This window comes from Colossoma macropomum, unplaced genomic scaffold (assembly GCF_904425465.1).
Source record: "Colossoma macropomum unplaced genomic scaffold, Colossoma_macropomum, whole genome shotgun sequence".
NCBI classification, from domain to species: Eukaryota; Metazoa; Chordata; class Actinopteri; order Characiformes; family Serrasalmidae; genus Colossoma; species Colossoma macropomum.
This window is the reverse complement of record NW_023494795.1, coordinates 14,916,283-14,941,837: the sequence shown is the minus strand read 5'-3', so window position 1 is coordinate 14,941,837 and position 25,555 is coordinate 14,916,283. Positions and strand designations below refer to the sequence as shown.

The following is a 25,555-nucleotide window of genomic DNA, read 5'->3' as shown; positions in this document are numbered from 1 at the left end:
GGGGGCTTTGACTCTACTGTGGCTACCTCTCCTGCTCGGTCCTCATAGTCAACTGGGGGGATATCAAGAAGGGACACGACAGGAGTTTCAGGGCCAAGTGAGGCTTCCACAGGCAGAACCGGCTCAGCTTGGGCTTCCTCAGCTTGTGGTTTCTCAGGTACTGAAGACTCAGGTGGAGCAACTGCAGGTGGGGCTGTCTCCACTGAGGTCATAATTTCAGGTGTGGCAGGTGTGGGCATCTGATGGTTCACCATATGCTTTCTCCTAGCCTTTTCCAGAAGGTTAAGCAGTCGCTGATCACAATGGTTATGCCTGACGGGGGCCATCTCCTCAGCTCTTGCTAGAGCAGACAAGGCTGAAATGTTTTTGGATGAAGTGGATGGAACCTCAGGTGTATCCTCTGTTTGGCCAACCACCTCATGAAATTCAGCCATTCCATTTTCTTGCAGTGGCTTTACATCTGGAGCTGGAGATGGCAATCTTGGAGGAGTACTGGAGACAGGGGCAGCATCTGAATTTGGGATTACTGTTCCTGGAACCAAGGTACCTGGAGGCTCAGGAGTGACTGAGGCAGAAGCAGCTGGGACAGGGGAGGCTGAGTGGGACAGATCTGGACTGCTGGAAGCTGGATCAGAAGCAACCGAAGGAATAGAATCGGGAGTACCTGGGGGAGGGATATTTAGGGCAGGAATGTCTGCATCAGGAATGTCTCCATCAGGAATGTCTGCATCAGGAATGTCTTCAGGAATAAGTGGAGGAGGAATATCTATATCAAGGATATCAGGGATTTCTGGAGAGTGGGCTACTTCCTCTGGCAAATAAACATCTGGCTGTGGATTCCTATTTGTAACAGGAATTTCTGGCTTTGAGGTTTCGAGGTGAGGACTAATCTGGGAGACGATGTCAGGTTCTGGAACTGTCAGCACAGGAACTTTTGACGCAGGAACTACACGAGGAGAAATAACTGGATCAGGAATAACAGCAGCTGGACTAATGGATGCTGGAGCAGCTTCTGCTTGAACTGGGGGAGCGAGAGATTTTGGAGCCACAGGTTCACTAACTGCAGGAGATGCACTGACAGGAGTGGAACTGCTGGGACCAAGACTTTGAAACACAGGGGTAGCTGGTAAAGCGCTTTCTGAGGTGTCTGTCTTCTCTTCCTCAGCTTTGACCGGTTTTTTAAAGTTGAATACACTCTTCTTCTTAGGTGTGGAGATTTTGACTGGAGATGCCAAAGCTGGAGAAGCTGGGACAGGATCAGGTTTGGGGGTCTCCTGAATGACCGGAGTAACAGGACTCACGGGCAGAACAAGGGGAAGCTTCTTGTCCTTCAGGGCTTGTTTGATGAGATCACCTTCCTTTTTCTGTTTCTTATCCAGCAACTCAGGATGTATATGGGGGTCTTTCTTAAACTCTACAGTGTCAGACTGGGAAAACTGGCGCTTGACAGGGCTCTTTTTCTCATCTTTAAAGACCACACGAGGGGCAAGTGGCATGCGATTCTCCATGATGGTGGCAATCAGGGGATTGCTAATTTTTGTGGTGGGGGAGGTAAGAGATTTGGGTTTTTCTGGGATGGCGGGTTTGGTTCGGATCTTCAAAGCCTCAGGATTCTGGAACTTAGACCTCAAGGTCTTAAAGTCCACCCCTTCACCCTGCAGAGTGATAGAATCAAGTGGGCAGATCAGGAAAATGATTTCTTACAAAGTAAAAGTAAAAAACAACTGTCACTGAGTGAGTAATTAATGCAGTAACTTGTTGTTTAGACATAGACAGGAAGTTTCCCTTCTAAAATTCATTTTAGTAAACAACCTCAGAGACATTCTCATAATCAGTAGATTTCACAACTGACATTCCAAATAACTAGAGGGCACAAAATATAACCATTTTTCATATCAGTCTCACTCAGTTATTTAGTCATTGTATAACTAAGAAATACATAGCACTACATGGCACATAGTCATAATGCATATTACAGGAAACATGGCATGATTAAAGAAACATTATGTCCATCACAAACATATTCTTACACTTATAACCTGTTGATCAGTAGAAAAACAACAGTACTTCAGAAGATACCATTAAAGTCAAATCAGGCATGTTTTCTGAACACTTTTGAGCCCCTCCTCCTAAAACAATCATATTCTTTTGAGTGGAAGAATAGCAAAAGATTTAGTCAATCATTTTAATCAGGTAAAAACAAGAAAATCTCTATACTCACTAAAATTTTTCTACAAATTTTAAAAGGTATATGCTCTGAGGCTCCTGTTGGTTTAGGGGCCCTACTGGTAACAGCAAGAAACTGCCTTGAAGGAAATGTCAACTAGCCAAAAAACGAGTTAATCTAAGAAAAAACGAATTAAATAGATAAAAAAAAAATATCTGTTGGCTATTAGAACCAAGTGTGATTCATTTTAATATACTCCTCCATGTCACAAATAGAGAGGCCACACTGTTTTCTTAGTAGAAATCTATGAAGAAGAGCACTGAATTCTCCAACAGTGTTTATTCATTATTACATCAACTTTCATGCTTGAAACAAATGTATTCAGACTGAGACAATGACAAAACGCCAAAACTCACCGGGTCCATTGTGTTATGCTACCAGTTTCCACCAACTCTTCAAAGATGACACTTCCCTTCTCAACTCCGCATCGTCGTTAATCCGACGAAAAGCCTCACAATAAAATAGTAAAATAATCCACTGGTCAAACGGACGCCTTCCTCTTCAGTCGACAGTGATCCACAGACAATCTCTGAGCTCTCTCACTGACGGAGCGGGAAAACAGGCCACGCGCGTCAAGCACGCGCCCATCAGTTCCTTGCGTGCTGCGAGGCGCTGCTTGTGGTGTGGGTGGCGGAATGAAGACTGAGGAGAAACTTCACGAACCAAAACGGTGTGGCTCGTCAGACGAGTCCGGCCTGAGGAATGACGGAGCGAGATCAGCTCTCTGCTCCTGACTGTTTTCATTCACCAGGAATGCGGTCCGTCAGGCCTGGCGTGAATCCTGGAGGAGCTACACGGGCCTCCGCTTCATTCAACAGCCTAAATCCCGCCCGTTGTCTCTTCAAACATGGGATGATGACCCCATTATCGACCAGATACGGTATTTGTAGTCATTTGTATCCATTTTACTTTGGGATAAGAGTTACAACCTCTCTAGCACTACAGGCTAGAAACTGGCTCGCCAAGTTTCAGTCTGTCCTTAGATAAACACCGTAGCCTACACGTTTTTAGCCAACACTAGATAGAAGCATTTTTCAGTTTTTGACTTAATTTGAAAGTACCTGTGGCCCTATATATTGTGTGTGAATTTAATGATGAATGGACCAAAAGAAACGACCCGAAATGACTTGGAAAAAGTCTGGTTCCATTGACTTACATTAAAAGTGAAGTAGGTTTTTTCCTTCTTCTGTAAAGTTAACGTTTTGGAGATACGAGGTTTTGATCAAACAGCGATTTGTAGCATATAACCTATATAACCTCTTCATGTCCAGCAACCAAACTTAAACGGCCTAAAACCGGTTCTGATTGGCCTAAAGTGATGAGTTGTTTTATACTTTGTAAAAAAAATGCTTTTAAATTTAAAAAGTAAGTAACCATGTTAACGTATTATTTTAAGTTCAGTGAAATTAACATTTAAGGTTAACCCAGTTTTTCAATTTAAAAGCTGCATAATATTTACAGTGTAGTTATACCTTGGATGAACATCTTACAGTATCCATTTATGTTTTAATTACATGTAAACTTCATACTTGTCTTATATTTACTTCCATTTCTTTTCTGTTGTTTTGTTTAAAAATCACTAGATGTAGCAGAAGATCAAATTTTATGGTAAGTGATAAAAACTTGCCGTTTGGTTTAATCAGTTAAGGTTTGTGCTCAGGGAAGCTCAGAGAACATGTGGACCAAAAGTATGAAACACTTCAGATATTGGCTTAATGGGACAAACTAGTGTTGTAGTACTGAACACTGTAAATACCCATTAACTAGTGGTCTCAGTCTCAACATCATTTGGACTCTAGGGTCTGGGGTTAAGGTGGGCTTGGAAATTGTTCTTGAGACCAGATAAGGACACTGGACTTTTTCCCAAGAGTTCCCAAACTTTTGCTACGCGGCCCACACAAACGACCACAAAAGCTTCCACACTTCACAAGACTTAACAGCTCATCTTTTTCGGAATCACCTAATGAAATAGCTGGTGTTGTTTGGCAGCTACTAAGTGCAGGATGTCAGGCTAAAGAGAAGAAAGTTGCAAACAGATTCTGGCTCAATTCGACAGGTTTTGATATGTATTCTCTATGTTCAGTCTCGGAGTGACAGTGTAAATTGTTGGGTTTTAGAGATTTGCTGGAAAGACCCCTGAGCAAACAACACAGTTGGTAGTTACTCCTTCTCAGTTCCCATGCAGGTGAAGCCCAGCGCTACTTATTCAGTGCTGTATTTTCCTCGTTTCGGTTATGCTTGCACTGAACATATAAACATAACTACCTAGAATTTTGCCGAAACAATCAATGAGCTCGATATTAAATGTTCTGTTGTTTGCAAAAAATCAACAATGTGTCGTATTTAAAATTATGTTTGATTAAATGTCTATATTGTAACAAATTTTTGCAGTAAAAATAATCCCCTAGCAGTACCACCGCAGCCCAAAACACTACTGTGCATGTGCAGATCAGAATGTTATTACAGTGTTTTCATTTAATAATAAGTGATGTATGTAGTTTGGTTTAGATTCAGTTGACAGCATGTGGAGATTCTGAATAAGCTTTAGAGAAGAAGGGACAGATAATAATCCTACCATTGCTTCCAGTTGCAGTGCAAAGTTAAACTGAAACAATAAGGCTATGCCTTATTATCTGGTCTTGGTCTTCTCTTGGCAACAACTCTGACTTGACTGCTAAAAGTCTTGGTCTTGACTTGGACTCAGTGTGTCCTGGTCTCGGTCTTAACTATAACACTAGGATGCAAAATCAGTCTAGTTTTGTAGAAAACTGCTCAGTGAGAATGTTTTGAGCTTACAGACTGATGTGTTGTTTTCCAGGGTCGAACCCTTAGTAAGTAGTACAATGTTTGGTACTGTAGTTAGGGGAGGGGGAGATGGTATGAAAATATCAGGTTACTTTGAGTAACATGTCACTCAAGTATGAAAAGGAAAAAAAATGTTTTTATGAGAAAACACTGTCACCTGTACAGCACAGAGAGAGTATCAGATTTATTATTGCCCAGAGGGAGATACCATACTCAGAAACAGGGGGTGAGTGTTGGATATATTGCTGCCCAGAGGGAGATACCGTACCCAGAAACAGGGGGTCATGTCGTGTCTCTAATGTCCCTGCAAGGATAGCCTTCCAACAGTGAAATGCATTGTGGATACTCACAAGTTTGCAGCGTGTACTACTGCAACTAAAAAGGGAGCTCAAGGTGTGTGGTGTGTATTTAATGGATTTAAGCTTTGTGCAACTAATTCATATTTTGACCTGCCTACCACTTTTCACACTTAGCATGATGGTGCACGAAAGACAGCAATGTCCGTGAGGTGACATTTTGATGTATTGAAACATTGTTGTGATGGATTAAACTGCAGCAAGATGTAATGACTCATTACTTATGATTTTATACTTTAATATTAGTGAAAAAACAAATTTAAGAACAGTTCATGTATTACTGCAGGCTGTATCCTATAATCCTTAATTGTTTTCTCCATGAGGGAGTTGGGTGGATGAATGGGAGGATTTTGAATGCAATTACATCTGACCAAATCTGTTTGTTTTGCTTGACAAGGGTCCCACATTTAACATTTACAATTTTGATGAATCATATTTAAACTTTTGTTAAACTACTCATCTAGAAAATTAGTTGATATACTAAACTTTTTGTCCCATATATATGTGCAATTGTTATTATAACACTTATTATTATGATTCATTGTACTAGTAGTAGTAGTAACATCAGTAGTAGAAGTAGGAGTGGTTATGCTACTAAGTAATTGAGCTTCTGATGGAAGTACTACTTATTTTTGCACCCATATTGCTGGCAGCAGGATTAAAATGTAGGTAATGAGTAAAGTATTATGTTGATTATTTTTTTAACCCATTCATATCCAACAACCAAAATGTGGTGTTAGATTGGTATGATGTTTGTATAATGATGAAAAATTTAATGTGATGACATTTTGCATAGTTTTAACTTGGATCAATGTCTAACAGTATCCATCTGAATTTGTTCATAAAATGTAATTTTCATGCGTTCATTCACAATCAAATATAGATTTTTGATAGTATTGTTAAAAACCAGTAGTCCTATGTAACCAATAGACTCAATTTAATACAATTAATTAAGTGATAAAACCAGATTTGTGCTCAAGCTCTGGGAACATGTGGATCAAAGGAAGTTTAAAATTTAATATATGGACATGAATGGGTTATTGGACAGACTGGTCCCAGCTATAAAAGTAAAGAGATCCATTAATTGAAGTTTAATTTCATTGTGTCAAGACTTCATCTCAAAGCAACATGAACAAACAAGCAGCAACCTTTTAGCCTCTTTTCTGATCAGTGTCATCTGTAGAACGTAACCATATCAGATAAGTATGAAGCATGTAAAAAGAATATGACCCTGCATATTCATAATAGATTCATAATAGAATGCCTTCTGGTGATCATGGCTGCAGCATGTCAATATGCAGTGGTGGGTATGTCAAATTACACTGCTATGTCGTCATAGTGTCTGTGTCAGCATTTTTAAACTTTTCTTGTGAAGAGTTTTTGTTTAACTGTTTTAAACTGTTCTTGTGGTCCACCTTTATCACACATTGAAAGTGGGGCCCATAGGTCTAAGACCACTTTGAAATCTAGGATTTTTTTCATTTATACCTGGAAATAAACGTGAAAAGTAGAACAAAAAACTTACGTAAAATGAAGAAGAAATCCTCAAGATTCTGTTATTTCTAGGTCACTGTTAGTGACAATCATATTAAAGAGGAAGTCCACTAATTTTTCAAAATTTCGACATAACTAAGATTGGGATGAGATTTCTCAGAATGGTGTTGATAGGAACCAAACATCCAAAGCATTTAGCGCATCTGAAAGGTACATAACAAGGTCACTACATGAAATGGTTGCGAATGTGCTGCAAGTCCCGAGACGCTGTGTTACTGTAGTTTTGCTGTAATGATTTGGCCAAAAACACACACACATTTTCTAAACCGCTCATCCTTCTGGGTCACAGGTTGGTGTTGGAGCCTATCCCAGCAGTCATAGAGCAGATTCTTAAAATTCATTTATGGCAGAGGGGTACATGCAGGGTGTTGTAAGGCAAAACAGTCCCCAAAGAAAACCTTATTTTTTGGATTTACCACTATTTTATCATTATCAACATATAAAAACTCAGAAGACTCATGTAGCTTCACTAATCATTCTGGATAGTAAATACAAGTGTTATATTTGCGTTGTAGACAATGTGACCCCTGGTTTCTAGTAGCACCACTGTAAAGAAATGTGTGCTGGTATGTTCCTCTTTAACAGGGCATTTCACATCAAACCACTGTGAATGACTGTTTACATCTCAACCACTGACTTAGGCAGACATTTTGAAAAATTGGTGGAGCTCTCCTTTAAGGCCTTTGTACTAAAAGGCCAGTCTTGTCCCTTGCTTTGAAGCACGTTCAAACGACTATTGGATGGATCTGATCTACTTATCATAGACTTTCGCACAAACTTTTGAAGTGCATGCAGTCATTAAAGGAAATGGAAATACTAAGAAATAAAGAAATTCTGAAATTCATGAACATATTTCAAAGATTCAACCTCTCACTCAAATTGTTATGCTGATAATGTAATTTGTAGTGAAAGATGAAACATTTTGTATAAAATTAGGGTGACACTATTTTGAGTGGTCCTTTTTAGATGAAACACTCAATGGACTCTTAATAACATCAAAAACATATGAGGGTTAGGGTTAGGCTTTGTGTTAAGGTTAGGGTTAGGATTAGGGCCAGGGTTAGGGTTTGGGTAATTGGAGTAACATATTAACAACACATCTACTTAATGTAAGTAATGTATCAACAGAACATCTACAAGATATTTACTTCAGTGTATTCAGATGCCTCACTAATGCTGCTTCACTGATATGTTGTTGATATGTTACTGATAATCCGTTAAGAGTTTATTAGTCATCTGCAAAGGACCACTCCAAATAAAGTGTTATTAAAATTAGAAAAGAATGCAAAATAGAAGCATTTCCACTGGTGGTCTCAGACTTTTGGACCTCACCGTATGTGTTTTCCTACTCCAACACACTTGATTCAGCTCCAGAAGGGCCCAATCATTAGCTAACGATGTGCCTCAGGTGCAGGGAAAATAAGAAATTACGGTGCAGATGGACCACAAGTCTGGAAACACTGACCTTATTATTATAGTCCCTAAGCTGATATTGCATACTTATTACTGTTGATATCATTATAAATGGGTTAAAGAACATTGTGCACAAACATGTATTTGCTCTGCTTATTAAAATACAGGAATGACACAAAGTAAAACTGAGTCTATTTTGCGATGTGTTTATTGATAACAGTATTACATGGTGGGATACGCAAAATCAAGAGAAAAATAAAACAAAAAAAAATCCTCTAAAAATCCACTGTAGAACGTCATCTTCATTGAGATAAAAATAATGTGTCCTTTTACATTAACAAACCGTTAGCTGAGGTAAAGTTAAAATAGGTCTAGAAACATACTCAAACTGTTATGATTCCCTCCTTTTCCGGCTTCACAATCGTCTTTTCATATCTCAAATTTAGTGTATGAGCTTTCTTTAAAGGGCCAAAATGGCTCTCAAATTAAAATGGGACTCTGGCCATAAAATAGGAAGTATTAAGTCATCGCAGGTAATGGAATGATGGCAGATGTCACTGAAACATAGGCATTGTAGCGAGACTCTAGTTTGATTTTAAATAACAGAATAACAGGCGGCCCATTTACAAATTGTTGTGGAGGTTTGTTTGGAGTGGATTTGCAATAAATTTGTGCATGGATCAGCGTTGATGGCTCAGGGGCAGAATAGTTCTGAATTAGGGAAACAAGGTTAACCGAAGTGCTCTAAGGTGCTGTCATGTATTTGAAAGTGTGTGTAAACATCTTGTTGTGTTTGTGTGAGTGAGCATGGGAGCGCATATGTAAATATATGGGGCATGCATATTTTGTGGCTGCTGCATTATGAATAGTGATGCACAGGTCACAATTAGCAGCTTCCACAGTACAAAACTGGAGAGACTGGGAATAAAACTGGACAGCGCTAAAATACCACATCATTAAATTTTTACTTAACGCAACTAGGTTTTATAATAAGTTTCACAAAAATGTAGGTTTTATTTGAAATATATTTGAAATATGCACTGACTTAGAAAAACCCAAGGGCACTTTACAAATGTATTTTAAGTGCACTGTGATTTTTCCATACTTTAGCTACCTTACCTTTGCAATGACTTAATGAATTTTAAGGTTTGGGATGCATAATCACTGGCACCCCATTTTCCGAAGGCATTGTAATGTATTTGTAATGTAATCTATTAGAAAGAGTGGTCCAACTGATACCCACTCAACCATCGTACAGCGAGCATTGTGCCACGGCGGTTTGGAGGCAGTTCCTCAGTCTCTAATGAATGACAGCCACATTGCTGAGAAAACAAAACATCAACAGATTTTGACTTGGACAGCAACATAAAAGAATTGGAGGGGGTGCAGGGGGATTTTGGACACATGTTGATATTGCTTGGGTTCCATTTCAAGCTTGCATCACTGAAGCCTGCCTATTTTATGGCACAGATGTCCGGCGGACAGAATGAACACTATTATCGTCGTTATCATTATTGTTATCATTATTATTATTTACAAAATGAGTTTGGCAAACCAATGATCTGATGCCTTAAAGCCATGTTTACCCCTAAAACACGTCTCAGGTCAAGGGCTCCACTGACTTATAAAATAAAAATCCCATTTTCAATGTCATGGTTTTGATTTTTTTTCTCATTAGTATTGTACAAAAGCTATAGAGAAGGAACAGTTCAGTCACAGATTCAGCTTTTTTTTTTTTGCAACGTCCATGCCTTTGCAAAGTCCTCTCCGTCTGAATGAGCTGCTCGGAAGTCTTTCCCACAAAAGAGAGATTTTGGCAAAGTCACTCCTTGAGTCTGGTCTCTTTCTGAAGGGTCCACAGAGAGAGACGAAGTCTCTTTTTTATTTCTGCATAGCTCTCTAGCAGCAGAATCTCAAATAGATGGGGGAAGAAAACCAAACAAACCCAAATGGATGAATCACATAATCCCGTAAATGGATCCGAATGGATTACTTTGTAATCGATTGCTCTGGCTTGGACTACACAAAGGGGATGACAGTGCGGAGCCTGGGATTCTGCTGGATCATGAAGCAGTGATTTCTTGAACTCTCACTTGGGTGGGTGGGTGTGTGTGCGTGCGTGTGTGTGTGTACGTACACTGGAATGAGGCACCTCTCCAAGATTCCACTCATACTACACAGTCTCACTGGAGAGACGGTATGAAAGGGAAAGTGAGTAAGAAGGTCAGACAGAAAGAGAGAGCAGAAGAGAGATGCACAAAGGCGAGAAAAAAGAGAAAGGCTGCAGAACAGGGCTAGTAAGGCTGTGAGGGGTGAAGAGTTGAATCATCATCGTCATCATTATCATTACATCAACTGTGTCTTATTATCCCACTGCCAGTCCATGAGTGCAGGAAACACAGTGTGGCTGAGACAGAGAAGAGTCAGTTCCTCCTGAGGAGGAGAGAAATGGAAGGAGAGAAGGAGATAAAAGCGTCTGGTCGGTGGTTCCTCCAGAGAGAGAGAGAGTGCAGTCCAGAAGGGGGCGGGGATACTGAAGGCTGGGTTAAGCCTCTCCAGGTTTGGCCGCAGCTGGAGAAGATGGCTGCTTGGAGAGAAGGACCATGGAGGCTGGGGTGACCTTCACAGCTGAGCTCCAAAGACCATCCACACACACATGCACACAAAGCTCACACACGTACACACTCCATCATCAACTTTCAATCTTCTTACATTCTGTTTTTTTCCCCTCTCTCTCACTTTCTTTCTCATGCTCACACACACACACACACACACACACACGCACACCAGGGCGCTCAACCCTTGTGTTTGGTCTTCTGATCCCCCCAGCACTGTTCAGTTGTGTGCAGAATTCCCATAATCCTTCACTTCTTCCCTTTGTTGATCTGGGCATAGAGAGGGTCCTTCCCCTGGACAAAGACATAAAACTGGATCACTTTAACTTTCAGCAACTTTAACAAAAAGACACATTTAAGAGATTCTTAATTTGAGTGCAGTGTTGACATCCTATAGTCTATTAATAGTCTATTAATGTGAACAAGGGATCATCCAGTTTCTAGAATGTCCTGATTATACACAAAATTGCCAGCTTAATAGGTGCACCTGCCTTGTACCTACACTCACTGGCCATTTTATCACACATATTTGGCTGATCAGCTACCTCTGGGTAAGTGGAAAATTGTATACATTTGATTGGTCGCTTAACCATTCCTGTAAATTGACATATTTAAATGTGTCAAATGGGGTTGCATATTAAATGATACATCAACATAAATATTACCAAAAGTGGTAAACTAAACTACAGCAGTTTTTTTTAGAAATTTTATCCCTGTGCAACCATTTGACACATTTGAATCATGAGCCATTTTCAGTGTAGGAGTACTTTGCATATATACAGTTTATGACTATAGTCCATCTGTTATGCATTTTTCATCCTTTACTCCATCTGTTAGTTGGATATTTTTGGTTGCCAAACCCAAGCAACACTGTGCTGAGGAAGGCCCGCCACCCAAATAATACCTGGTCAGTGGTGGTCCTGGCATGGTTCCTTTCCATTGATAAATGCAGTATAGGGTGACCGACAAATTGTGCAGCAAAAGATGGGCTACATATAGTCATTGTAAACCCATAAAGTGCTCCTATATGGAAGGTGTATCTGATAAAATGGGCAGTAAGTGTTGGAATAAGATAACAGCAGCAACTGGCATACTAGTGTTAAATATTATCCAGGCACATGCAGTTCATCCAGACTGACAGCAGATGTCAGTAAAGCTCTTTCAGCGGACTGTCAGTAATACACTGGAGATGATGAGGTATCTCCACCTGCCTCAGCCGGGAGCAAAGCCATGGCTCAGGGAAAAAATAACCTGCTACAAGTGTAACCGCTCCAGGCGGTAAAGCTGCTCTAGATCTCATTGGGATAGGCTATTGCCCTTCTTCATAGTTCACACCATTCCAGTCATTATAGAATCGAGAGCAGGACAGAAGCAGAAGGCCCAGGAGGAAGCTGTGTGAAAAAATCTCAGCGGACGGGTATAAAGAAAGAGAGAAAGCTCAGAAACAGCAGTAGAACTGGCAGGCAGTTGAAGCTTTGAGTCTTGCCTATAGCCTGGACAAGCCCATGGCCACAAATCAGTTTGACACGACAGAATCTTCCAGCACGCTATAATTATGACTCACGTATACACTAGTACTTTCACCAAGAGAGAAATGGAAGAGTGAGAAGACAGGAAAGGATGGTGCTCAGTCTAAGCCTGACAGATCCAGGCAAGTACTGACAACTCAGAGAGTAATAGAGGGAAGGAACTGATAAAAAGAAAAAAGACAGGGACAAGAGGAGAAAAGAAAGGGGAGGAGAACCGGCAATTCCTGTCGGAGACAGAAAAAGTATGAACGGAGCGTACAGGCCTTCACGCTGAACAGAGAAACCGCCGCTATAGGGAGTGCCAGCCTTGAACAGAGACATGAATGAGACAGCTTGAAACGCCGTACCAGCTTCAACCTCAGACATTCCACTTTATCCTCCACAACTGCTGATGACATGTTGGCTCTAAGCCAATACATCCGCCTCAGTCGTCTGGCAGTGTTCCGCCATACTGCCTCATGCACAACACACAGAGACTAGGAGGAACACAGTCATCATCTGTACTGCTACAGATGTCCTGCAGGGACAGTGTCCTCCAAAAGAGACAGTCTGGTAGAAACATAAAATACTCTGCTTTGTTGCTTCAGACATGCATCTGTCTAAGGTTTGGAGACACTTAGCTTTTCATGCTGTTTTAATGAAATGATCGTGTTTTCTTTGTTGGTTTGCAATAACATTAAATAGGAAGCTGTATAGATCTTTGCAACAGCAAAACTGAAGAAACAGCTGACACCAGCGCTAGCCTATAAAATAATTGCATACTCTGTCTTGATACCAGGCACCTTGATTTTTGAGAACACAGTGGTATCTGATTGGGCGCGATGGCCCCTATTGCTTGTCTGTTAATAGAAAGCCCCATCTCGTAAGCAACATTAGCTTTAACTATGACATATTTTGCTTTAAAAGAATATTAAAGAGAATAAATTTGATGATGTTCTCTCAGAAGTATGCCAGGTTCATTTGACTTTATGAAAGAGATTCAATGCTTTGAACATACAACCTCGTTTCCATTGTGATGCTGTGCAAAGTGTAAATAAAAACAATGCAATGATGGGCAAATAATTTAAATGTTATATTTAATTGAAAATAGTACAAAGACCACATATCAAACGTTTGAAGAGATTTTGTTGTATTTTTGAAAAATATATGCCCATTTTTGAATTTGTTGCCAGCAACACTTTTATAAAAGTTGGGACGGGGGCATGTTTACCACTGGGTTGCATCACCTCTTTTTTTTTTTTTTAACTACACTACAAGTTTTTGGGAACTGATGAGATCAATTGTAGTTTTTAAAGTGAAGTGTTTTCCCATTCTTGCTTGATATAGGGTAGCTGATCCAAAAGTTTGGGGTCTCCCCTGAAAACGACATTGTCTGTATGGCAGCATATGTTGCTCCAAAACCTGCATATATCGTTCAGCAGTAATGGTGCCTTCACAGATGTGGAAGTCACCCATGCTATGTGCATTAATGCCCCCTCATACCATCAGGGATGCTGGCTTTTTAACTGTGCGCTGATAACAAGCTGGATGGTCCCTCTCCTCTTTAGACCGGAGGACACAGTGTCTATGATTTCCAAAAGGAATTTCAAATGTTCAGGTTTTTGGAAGTGTTCCTGAACCCATGCACTGATTTCCACTACAGAATCATGTCTGTTTTTAATGCAGTGCCGTCTGTGGGTGCGAAGATCACAGCCAGCCACTACTGGTTTTCGGCCTTGTCCCTTACATGCCGAGATTTCTCTGGATCCTTTTCCCTTACATGCAGAGATTTCTTTTGATATTATGTCCCATAGATAAGTAAATTTTTGCTATTTTACGTTGCAAAACGTTACTTTTGAAATGTTGCACTATTTGCCCATGCAGTCTTTCACAGAGTGGTGAATCCCTCATCTTATGAAAAGAAAGGCATGCTTTTCTTATACTCAACCATGTTACCGACCAGTTGCCAGTTAACCTAATTAGCTGTGAGATGTTCCACCAGGTGTTTTTTTTATTTTTTTGCATCACATCACAACTTTACCAGGTCTTTTCTTGCCCCATCCCAATGTTTTGGAACATGTTGCTGGCATCAAATTCAAAATGGGCATATAAACAATAAAATTTCTCAGTTTCAACATTTAACATGTTGCCTTTGTAGTATTTTAAATTAAATGTAGGGTTTAATTGATTTGCACATCATTGCATTCTGTTTTTACGACATTTAGCACATCATCCCAACTTTCTTTGTAAACAGTGTTGTACTTGCATGTTTACTTTTTTTTTCCATGACTGTTTTTTTTAACATGCCCTGTGATTTGCTAGCAGAATTGATTCTACAGCAGTGGCTATATGCATTTTATGATTGTCTGGATTTCAAGACTGTGACATACTCCACACATTTTCTTGTTGTGATGTCAGCACTTATCACTCAAACCTTTCAGGTTCCACCTCCTATGGGATGCATTTAGTAATTGGTTGAAAAAGAAAACCGTCAAATCATTGTTTAGGCAAAACTGCTCTTCGTTCCAAGGAAGACACTTGTACATTAAAAATAGCTATTTTATGTTAAAACAATTACTTTAAACCATTTGAACCTTAGGCCTATATTACAGTGATTAACATTACAATTTTTTCTTTAGAAACTTACATGAATTATTTATTATGACGCTAATATGTAAGCTTTATAGTTGGAAGAGTGAGGAACTGAAGACTGGGCCAACATTTATAAAATCTCCCTGTCCACACTGGCCAAAAAGCCTGTCGCTAAGCCCAGCAAGACCAAAGAGGAGACAGCTCCATTGAGCCTTTAGCCCCAATGGGGGCAGTCCCCTTTTCTGCCCCATAGCATTTTTAAGACATTTTATATGCATAAACCCTGCTCTTCCCTGAGGGGCTGTCTCTGTGCATGTCTCATTGGTCGTCCAACTTTATTAAGCCTCAGACTGCCCTAATGAGGCCAGCAGATCAGTCTGCATGCAGACACTGCCGCACAGCACTGCTTCTGATTCACTTTATTAAAGTTTTATACAGCAAAGCCAGGGAGTGGCCTTCTCTCAGGCAGACAAGGAGCCCATTTGAGCTTCCAGCTGTACACTGCAGTAGTTAACGGAGGCACACTTCAGTAAAGAATGTAAAATTGCACAGTACCCGTACCTAGGACTGAGTTACGGAACAGCATAATGCTGCCACAATACTGTACACCAGGGCCCCCGAGTGGCACAACCATCTACACGTGTTGGCCCTATCATCAGGAGATCGCGAGTTCGATCCCTGGTGATGCTACAGCCATCTGTGGTCAGGAGTCCAAGAGAGCACAGTTGGACTTGCTCTCTCTGGGTGGGTAGGATGGCTCCCCTTCTCCCTCCAGCGCGGTGCTAGTCAGTTAAGGCGTCTGTTAGCTGACGCAGCAGAACTGGCGGTTGGCGCTTTCCTCCAAGCACGTTCGGCTGGCCAATGACGTTGCATTAGCAGCAGTTCAAAAAAGCGGCGGCTGGCTTCACAGGTCTTGGAGGAAGCCTGTGTTAGCCTTCGCCCTCCTAGTGTTGGTGGTATCGTGTGACTGGGGGAGTCCTGACTAGTGGGTGGAACTGGATACAACTAAATTGGGGAGAAAATTGGGGAAAATATACAAAAAAAAGGAAAAAAAATACTGTACAGCGGGTGTTCGAATTGAGTCGGTAATGTAGTGTCGTTTGGCACTTGAATAAACCTTTAAGTCTGGCTGTTACTACACAGTCATGCCAAACTAAAGTTAAATTCACTGTAATAATCTATAAAATCTGAACATGACTTTCTCCCCATGGTGTTACACACAGAACTTAACTTGAATCTCTAAACACAGTGACAAACTTTATATTGAGTCTTTATATTGAGTTCCTGTGCAGTGACAGGTGCGATGCACATTTTCACAACTTCATTTGAAATACTCAAAGGCACAGCACAAGACAGATGCTTAGATGCGGAGTGTTTGTGATGTTCATGGATATGCCATGCCACAATGCTGTTCCAAAACAATGCCACTCAACAGCTCTGATACTCACACACCTCAGATAACTTTAGGGGAATAAAGGTAACAATCAATCGCGCACAGGCACCCACACGCATACACACTCACACACAAGAGACAAAGCAAAATCTTCACAAGAAATTTAAATGAAGTTTCCACAAGGCACATACCATCATATGTAGCAGCAGACAAGGGTGGAGAAATGAGAGAGAGAAGGAAAGAAAGAAAGAGAGAGAAAGTAGAGAAGAAGAAAGAAAGGCAGGGGCGAGACAAGGAGAGGGAAAAGAAGGGTGAAGAGAGGGGGGAAAAAAGGCAGGGAGAAGGAAGAAGGATAGAGAAGGAGAAACAAAGACAAGGGAGCCGGGGAGAGAGAAAATATAAAGACGGAAAGAAAGAGAGAAAGGGGTACAAGGAGAAACAGAGAAGGAGAGAGATAGAGGGAGAAAAGTAGAGACCGGAACAGAAAAGGAAAGCAAAGAGAGAGAGAGAGAGAGAGAGAAAGCAAAAGGATAACAAAATAGAATAAAACAGAGAGAGAGAGCACCAGAACACACGACCAGGATGTTGCAGGTGTGTATGCGATGGTGGACGGAGGTGGACAGGTGAAGGCGTGCTGATGGACATCACGGTTGAAGCAGGCCACCGACACGCAGAAGAGGAGGAGGAGGAGGGAAAAGAGGACAGATACCTACCCCTGACCTGCTGCTATCTAGCTACCGACCTGAGGACTGTCCGGCTCAGAGCCACCACACTCTGCCTGAGGCTCACTCACACACGGAGACTGAGCGTCTCCAGCCTGCAGAGAGAAAAAAGAGAGAGCAGAGAAAGAGAGAGATGATAGGGGGTGATAGAGATAATAGAGAAATGATTGAAAATAACGTGACAGAAAGCAAAATGGACAGAAAGAGAGAAGAGAGAAAAGGAAAGAGTGAAAGGGATGATAAAAACACATGGCAAAAAAAAAAAGACAGAGGACAGAAGGTATGACAGACAGGGTGTTTGGCAGCATGCCAAAGAAGAACAGAGAAGAGAGATTGAATAATGGAGAAATGCAGAAACAGGTGGTGTGAGAGATTGGAATGCAACAGAATGATGGAGAAGAAAAGGAACGGAGAACGGAGGTGGTGAAAGAGTGAGACAGAAAGGGAGAGAAATTAAGCAAAGGAGAAAAAACAGCACAGGAAAAAGCTGCAAGCAGAGGGCATCATAGCAGTTAGAAATCAACAAGCAGTCTGTCATCCAATCATTCATCTTTCCTTCCATCCATCCATCCATCCATCCACCCACCCACGCTGCCATCTATTCATCCAAACTCCCTTCCACCCCTCTGTCTGTCAGTGTTCATGCAAAATCCCTTTCTTTTTTTCATTCAGCACATTATTATGTTGTACTATAAAAGGTTCTGGACTGCATTATGTAAGCACTTTTGAGCTTGCTGAATTGATGCCCTCCTGGTGTTTTGCTCTTAACACCTCGACTGAGTGCGCGTGGGTGTATTTTTTGTATGGTGTGTGTGTGTGTGTGTGTGTGTGTGGCGTCTAATGACATTTCAGTGAGTGAGGGGTGGGCACACTCTTTTACTTACAGAATAATTTGAACAGAGTAATTGAACTTTTTTGTTCGTATGAAAGATGAAAGAAGGGATAAAGAGAAAGCAAGTGGGGGTTCTCTTATGACTCACAGACACAGACAGCAAGAGAGGCACAGAGTGTGTTTTAAAACCATCAGCACAGTTTGGAACTAACATTAAAAGACTTATTCCTGAATTAAAGGTCAGAGGTGATTGCTGTGAGGCTCCACCCTTTCTCTTTCTCATTCTGCATGAAAATATACGTACTAATCTTATAGGACAGAATATAGCCATTTTTTATTTCCTAATTCATCAGGCCTCATAACGCACACTCATATAGGGAGATTACTCATAAAGAAGAGTGATACGTGATATATGAAAGGTATCAAAGTGCGATTAATAATGTCTTAATGGTCTTTCTGACACCTCCAAGGGCTAATTTAACATATTATTGGCCCCAAATGTTGGTCATCCATGGAAGGGAATGCATAAAAGGAATGAGCCAATCAGGAGAGAGTGATTGCCTTGCCATGTTTGGCTCAGTTCCATGGCGATTCATCAACGTATCTCAATAAAGCAGAGGACACATTTATTGCAAGGGTTATTTTTTTTTTTCCTCATAACCTCTATGAGGAACTGGATAAAGGAGTTATCGAAAAGCTTGGAAGCTATTGAGCTTTGCATGGTCAAGGGCAACGTGTTATACATTAACAATAAATGTGCTTGTTGGGTTATACTGAAGATTGACCTTCAGTACTATAAAAAGTGTGACTGATAACAGCTGGACCTCAATGAGTGACGTGCAAGTATTTATCTTTATGGTTATGTAGATCTCTGTACATGAAATGGTTCTTTTTTTCAACCCCTTAAATTTCCAAGCTCATATCATCCCAAAACTCATTAAATAGTGGGTCCTGGCCATTACAGGGGTTAAATAACTCTCCATGGTTTGGGAAACCGGTTGCTTTGCTGTATGCATATTATTCTTTAGTCCTTAGATATCAGCTATTGCTGATGATGACAAAAGTATGGTGTACTTTTATATAAGGGAAAAATGTTGTGTAGACTTGAACCTGTTGATACAGAATTTAAATTGAATGTAAATTGAATTCTTTGTTACAAACTATGCAAATAATCGTGTACTTATGTTATGCAGTTAACATCATCACGAACAGTGACTATGCATGCGTGACCTCAACTAAGAGCTACTCACAGCGTCCTCCTCTCCGCTCCGGCTGGGACTGCCCTCCGCCTCCCCGAACGAGTCGTCGGTTGGGGGGTCACTGGCCTGGGACGAGGACTTTGAGGGGGAGCTCTGCCGAGGAGCCGGGGTGGGCGCTGCAGAAAACACACAGGATAAAAATACAGTCAATTAAACCAAACATACAACAGCATTTACTAACTGTACACTTGCAACATGCATACAGAGGGGATAGTTCAAAGACTCCCATTGCTGTGGTAATGGTGGGTCAGAGCCTGGCTGATGGATGGTAATGGTTTAAGTGGATGCAGATCACAACTCTTTAATTACATTAGCAGATTTACACTGTCTGAGCTGTTGTTCATCCACTCTAAAAAGCTGCAAACACATTTGCAGCTAATGTGAGACGAGTGGCGTTGGAGTCCTGTTTTTCAGAAAAAGCACTGAAATTTTAAGCACTTACAACTGGAAAAGATGTGGCTCATTTGCAGTCAGTTAATTAATCCATCGTTTGGAACATTTTTGGAGCCAGGCAACCAGCCACTGCTGAAGAAATGCACTCACATTAGGACTAAGAGTTAAAGATAGAGTTTGGCCAAAAAAAAAAAAGGTAAACCTTTACTCCTGCCCAAATGTGCTTGATGTTTCATGTCTGTTTGGTGTCTGTTTGCTTCTTTAGTTTTGTACATGACCTACTAGGCTAATATAGCTAATAGCATTGTACAAACTGCATACCTAAACCATGCCTAGACATGCTGGTTTCTGGTTTGACACTGAGATATTGTATTGTCTTCAAAGTAGACAAACTTGTGTCATATGGCTAAAAACAGTAGTAGCAGTCATCTTCTATCCTGAATTCATCCTTATTTTTTGTTTTATTTTTACCCAACTTTCTCCCCAGTTTAGTCATGGCCAGACTTTTCTACACTAATAATGCTACCAAGCTGGAAGGTTGAATAAATTCAGTGGACAGATAGTTTTGCTCACAGTGCAGTCTAAGATAGACAGTCATCAGTTCAGCTATGAAACCTAATCTTCTCAGTGCTTGTTGAATAAACATGTCACCAGCAGTGCACCTTTACCAAACAGTTATACCAATGTTGAGGTTGAAAATGCTTGGATTATGTCCAGATGTCCAGGAATGGAATTTTTTCCTGTACAGGCAACTAAAAACCTGGACAATAGCAGGTGGTAATCCTTAATGGAACATTAATGAGCGGCTCAACACGCTTGTAGGAGAATGCTAACTGCCAGTTCTGTTATGTCAGCTAACAGATGCCGGCATTTTCTAGCATCACGCTGAGAAAGAAGGTAATTTTGCTCTGTTGGACTCCTAGCCAACTGATTAAAAAGGTAGAGTCAGGTGTGATTCTGCTTGTTTGGAATGAAAACCTGCAGCCACATTAGCCCTTCATGGATAACACTGGACACCACTGACTTGTTGTGCTACTTGAGACTATTATGACATGTACTTTGAATGATGCTAAACAGCTATAAGCTTTGAATACTTGTTGGCTACATTAGCATCATAGCTCCAGTGCACAGCCAAAGAAGCAAACTTTGGCTGTCAGCAGCTGATGGACTCTATTTTGAGCAAAGGGAAAATTGTGTAAACTTGATTTTTGGCCAAACAACTGCTTTAACCAATATTTATTTGGAAGTAAAGATTAGGTCAAAGAAACATTGTTTTTCATCCAAACATAACAGAGCACTACAGCAGAGCTGTTTAACCTCCCAAAGCACACATTCTCTCTCATCCCTGAGGCTCTCGGTGCAATGATGGGTCCGCAATGTATTAGCCTGCCCACTCCATGCACCCCAAAAGGCCCGGTGGTTCATGCTCCCTCATTGTCACTTCATAAATGAGTCTGACCTCACACGGTGTGTGAATGCGTATGTGTGTGTGTGTCTGCAGTGCTGGTGCAACAGTGTAGCACTCCTCCACAACAGTAATTAGCACAACAGGACTGTGAGGATCCAAACAGGCTGAACACACAATGCATAGCTCTCCAGAGACTGGTGATAATTACCCTACTCTGCTGCAGCGTGCAGCTGGGAATGGCTCATGCGCTCGCTTTCCTCACTCTCTCTGCCTGTCTCTCGCCCCTCTTCACCGCATTATTAATTGTCATTTTCATGCTGACTAAAGACAATGCCCCATGAGCAACAGCAGCATCAAAGGCCACCTCTCAACCTTTCACTGGGAGGGGGGAAAAGACTGAGTGTGCAGCTCAGGGAAAATCAAAGTGCAAGTGGAAGTTACAAGCTAATTCTGGATGTCAGAAAGGGATAAGATTTGTCAGCTGGAGAAAAGGATGGGGAGGGTGGCTAATCTGGGGGTATTATGCATTATAGAGTATGTGGGAAAGTTTGTCAATAACCACTGTCACATCAAAATGTCCTGAAGAGGAATTCCAATTTTTAAAATTTCTGCATAATTTTATGGTTAAGATGTTAAGAAGTCATTCAGAGTGGTTTGATTTGAAATGCTCTGTTGTAGAGAACTGCTAACAGTGGTGATGATAGGAACCAGACATTTACCACTAAAAGCCTCCTTACAGAAAGTTATTACATGAAATGGTTATGAATACACTGCCTGACACCTGAGACAATGTTTTAAGATGGTTCTTGAGCTAAAACCTTTTAAATCATTTCACTTTGGAAGCAAAATGGCTATATTTGTGTTGTAGATACTGAGAATCCTGATTCCCATCACCACCACTGTAAAGAAATCCAAGCCAGCATGTTTCTCTACCATGAACCGTTTCATATCAAACCACTCTGAATGACTGGTCACATCAGAACCACTGAATTATACAGAATTGTTGAATTCTGTAAAATAATAGAAACTTTTAACTAAAACACCAGCTGCCCTGTACACTGTAAACAAGATAACGAAGGGTTTTTTGTGTAAATATAAAATACTGAATAAAATACTGTTTATCTACATTTAAACTTTGCATTGGTTCATTAAAACTATTTATTTGAGTTGAATAGAAATAGTTAAATTGCTTGTTACTTGATTATTACCAATATACTGCAATATAAAGTATTTGGAATAAAATCTTCTTACATTAACATAAGGATACATTACATTAAAGAACATTTATTCTTTTTGCTATGAAGTAACCATTTTTTACATGTATTGTTATGATGAACTATAGAATACCTCCTGTTTTGATGTAGATACACTACAGTGTATTTGTTCTACATGTCAGAAGCCGAAATGGCGAAATGACCTATGAAGTGCCCAAAAGTAAAGATATATTTAAAATTTGGAAGGAAAAAAAAACTGCCACATGTCCAGTGCTCTGTGTTAACCTGTACACTCTGTATATCTCATGATTCACACCACCCTCACTGCCACTTCAAAAATGATAACCTTTACATAGTGTGTGTAATGTGTTCAAATGTTTGTCAAGCAGTGTAGAACCCTCTACAGCCCTGTATCTCCCTAAAAAATCTGATCATACAGTACACATAACAGAAAATGCTTTAATTCAACATTTGTGTAAATAAATGAGCAGATATTTTATTATTTGAATTTCATGAAAAATTAAAATTGTATATACTTTCTTGCTTTCTGAAAAGAAACTTTCTAGAAATAAACAAAGAACTGTAAAAATGTCAACACCTTTTCTTTATAGAGTGTAGAACGTGAATATTATGCATTATGTAACTATGAATTATGGGATTTCATATAAAAAATTATGCAATGCACATCAGTTGTGTAGGTTAACAAACACCAAATATTAAAGCTAACACACATTTATGCATCTTTACTTCAAGGCCATTCACAAAGACAAAGGCCATTATGACTAGACCCATCACCCTATACGCTTTCAGCACTGCCATTCATCCAAAGAGGCTTAGAGTGAGGCCATGGACTTTTTCATGTGTAGAGGAAGGTGACCCAGTTTTCCTCAGTGAAAAAAGGTCTTATTGGCTTTGCTTTATGGCAAATCTCATCATGATTTGATATAGATAATAATCGATAATTATTTGCATTTTCTATTGCTTAGAGAAAATAAAGCCAGAGTATTCTGAACCCTGAAGAAAACAAAAGCTTTTTGATTTATTTACACCTGATTTAATGTCCTGATCACACATCCTTTTCTTGATAAAATCTACTCTAGTCCTGAGACATTTCCTCACACTCACAGCCTTTTTTACTCTCTAAGGTCAACAATGAAAACAGCTATGACTCTCTTAAATGTCATGCAAATGAAGAGCTAGTCATCTTCTCCTTCCTTGTCAACTAAGCAAAAGGTACATGTAGCATTTCTTCAGGGCTTTAGAAAAAAAAAACCCTAAACCACCTCATAGTTATTGAAAAATTCTAGATTGTGATAATTATTTGATAATACAAGTGACTCACGTGAGTTGGTGGAGGGCGTGGTGGAGGTGACGGGTGTCAGGTTCATCTGGGAGATGTCGAAGTCGTCGCAGTCGTCATTGTCTTGCGCCATGCCCACACGGCTAAAGTAGCTGGTGAAGGCGTCTGTGGTGCAGACCAGGCTGGGCTGCTCGCTCTTGCGCGTCGGCACGGCCGGCGGCTTGGCCATCTGGAAGTCTTTGAACATCTCCTTGCTCATCTTGGCCTGCCGGGGCAGCGAGCGCTCGCCATGTTGCGGGCTGGAAGCGGTAGAAGCCGACGTCCCTGGTACCGGCCCCACCCCTGCCCCAGCCACGGCCACTACGGGCGCCTCACAAGAGGCCGCCGCAGCCGCTGCCACCTGCATGGGCGCCAGTGTCTGGAACATGGCGGCCGGCAGTGGCCCAACCGTCTGGGCTGGCATGAAGGCAGCGGGCGAGAAGTGGGCCCCAGCCATGGCTGCCCACTGCTGCTGCGTAGCTGGGAACAAGTTGGCCTGACCCCAGATCAGAGGCTGACCTCCTGGCAGGACCTGAGCCATGGGCACCGGTGACTGCACCCCGAACGCTAGTGGCGTCTGAGCCGCAAACTGCTGCTGCGCCCAGGCTGGGGGCACTGCTCCCATCGTCACGTAACCTGCAGAAGGCGCCAGAACGGAGGGATGAAGAGAAAGAGAGAGATGGATGGAAGTTTTCTAAATATTTTGGTACAAAACTATTGCGATATATTGCCCACCATTAACCTTGTTTCGCCAGTTTGCTGACTTACATTAAATCTTCCTTACATTAAATCTTCCTTTTATAGCCAAGTTCAAGTTGTTTTCAATTAACTCAGCATTTTTTTTTTTTTTAACAAAAAAGTGGTTATTTTGACAAATTTTAATCTGGCTTCCGACCTCACCACAGTACTGAAACAGTACTGAAACAGCTCTTATAAAAAAAGTAAATGATATGCAGCACTGATTCAGGTGAAATATCAGTTTTAGTTTTACTAGATCTCAGCAGGGCATCTGACACTTTAGATCACAGAATAAAGCTGGACAGCTTGGAAATTTGGCAACAGTAATTGGTTCAGGGCAAACTGGAGTTACTTTGTCACTATTGGCATTTCTGATAGGTTGGCTATGACGTGCGGCATACCCCAGGGATCAGTTCTCGGACCTCTTCTGTTTGATTTCTATACGCTGCTTTTTGGCCAAAGCACATGGTGTCAGAGCACATTACTCCGGTTCTAAAATCTTCCAGTTGGTCACAGAATACACAGAATACATCTTAAAGTGCTGCTACTAGTCTATAAATCACTGAATGGTTTAGGCCCAGAACATGTCTCCAAGATGTTCAAAGAATATAAACCAAGCAAGTCTTTTAGATCCTTTTAGGTCTTTTTAGACCTTTAGATGACAGACTCAGGTCAGTTAGTAGAGCCCAGAGTCCCTCAGGATCTTGGTTGCATATTTTAACCCATAAGCACCCGGTTTACTGTTAAGGGGGACAAAATATCTCTCTAAGAATGCCTCTATAGTTTCTACAGTACTTTATAAACATAATTTATGTATGTTGTGTTTCGTCTTCAGAAGGTGCACATAACTTGTGGTTTTGTCATAAGATGTTAGCTTGCTATTGAAAAGTGAGTGTTTAAGATTGACCCAGATGTTGTCTGGGTAGTCTACAGTCTTTTAGGTATGATGAATATTCAAAGGAATTACAATCTTAAGTCACTTTTTTTAAGTTATGAGGTCCAAAAGGCACAGTGTACTGATAATGACCCATAAATAATTATGTAATGCACAATGAATGTATAGCAGAATGACACAAGCTCTAGACGTCTATAGGTTAATGAACCCCAGAAAACAAAAGACCAAGATAAATATCAAATATCAAGTCTAATAGATCTTTGTAGATCTTTACTTCAAAGTCATGCACAGA

The 25,555-nt window shown here is 40.8% G+C and overlaps 1 protein-coding gene across 1 annotated transcript in view; it reads right to left on the bottom strand.

The window, feature by feature from the left end:
* Positions 1 to 10,081: 10,081 nt before the first annotated feature.
* The window catches only part of dab1a (DAB adaptor protein 1a), a 198,594-nt gene continuing 183,120 nt past the window's right edge, over positions 10,082 to 25,555 (bottom strand). The window contains exons 13-16 of the mRNA XM_036581581.1: positions 23,634 to 24,266; positions 19,268 to 19,392; positions 17,177 to 17,280; positions 10,082 to 11,264 (exon numbers count right to left, since the gene is read on the bottom strand). Coding sequence (XP_036437474.1) covers positions 17,194 to 17,280; positions 19,268 to 19,392; positions 23,634 to 24,266 — 845 coding nt within the window. The 3' untranslated portion in view covers positions 10,082 to 11,264; positions 17,177 to 17,193. The remainder of the gene's footprint in view (positions 11,265 to 17,176; positions 17,281 to 19,267; positions 19,393 to 23,633; positions 24,267 to 25,555) is intronic.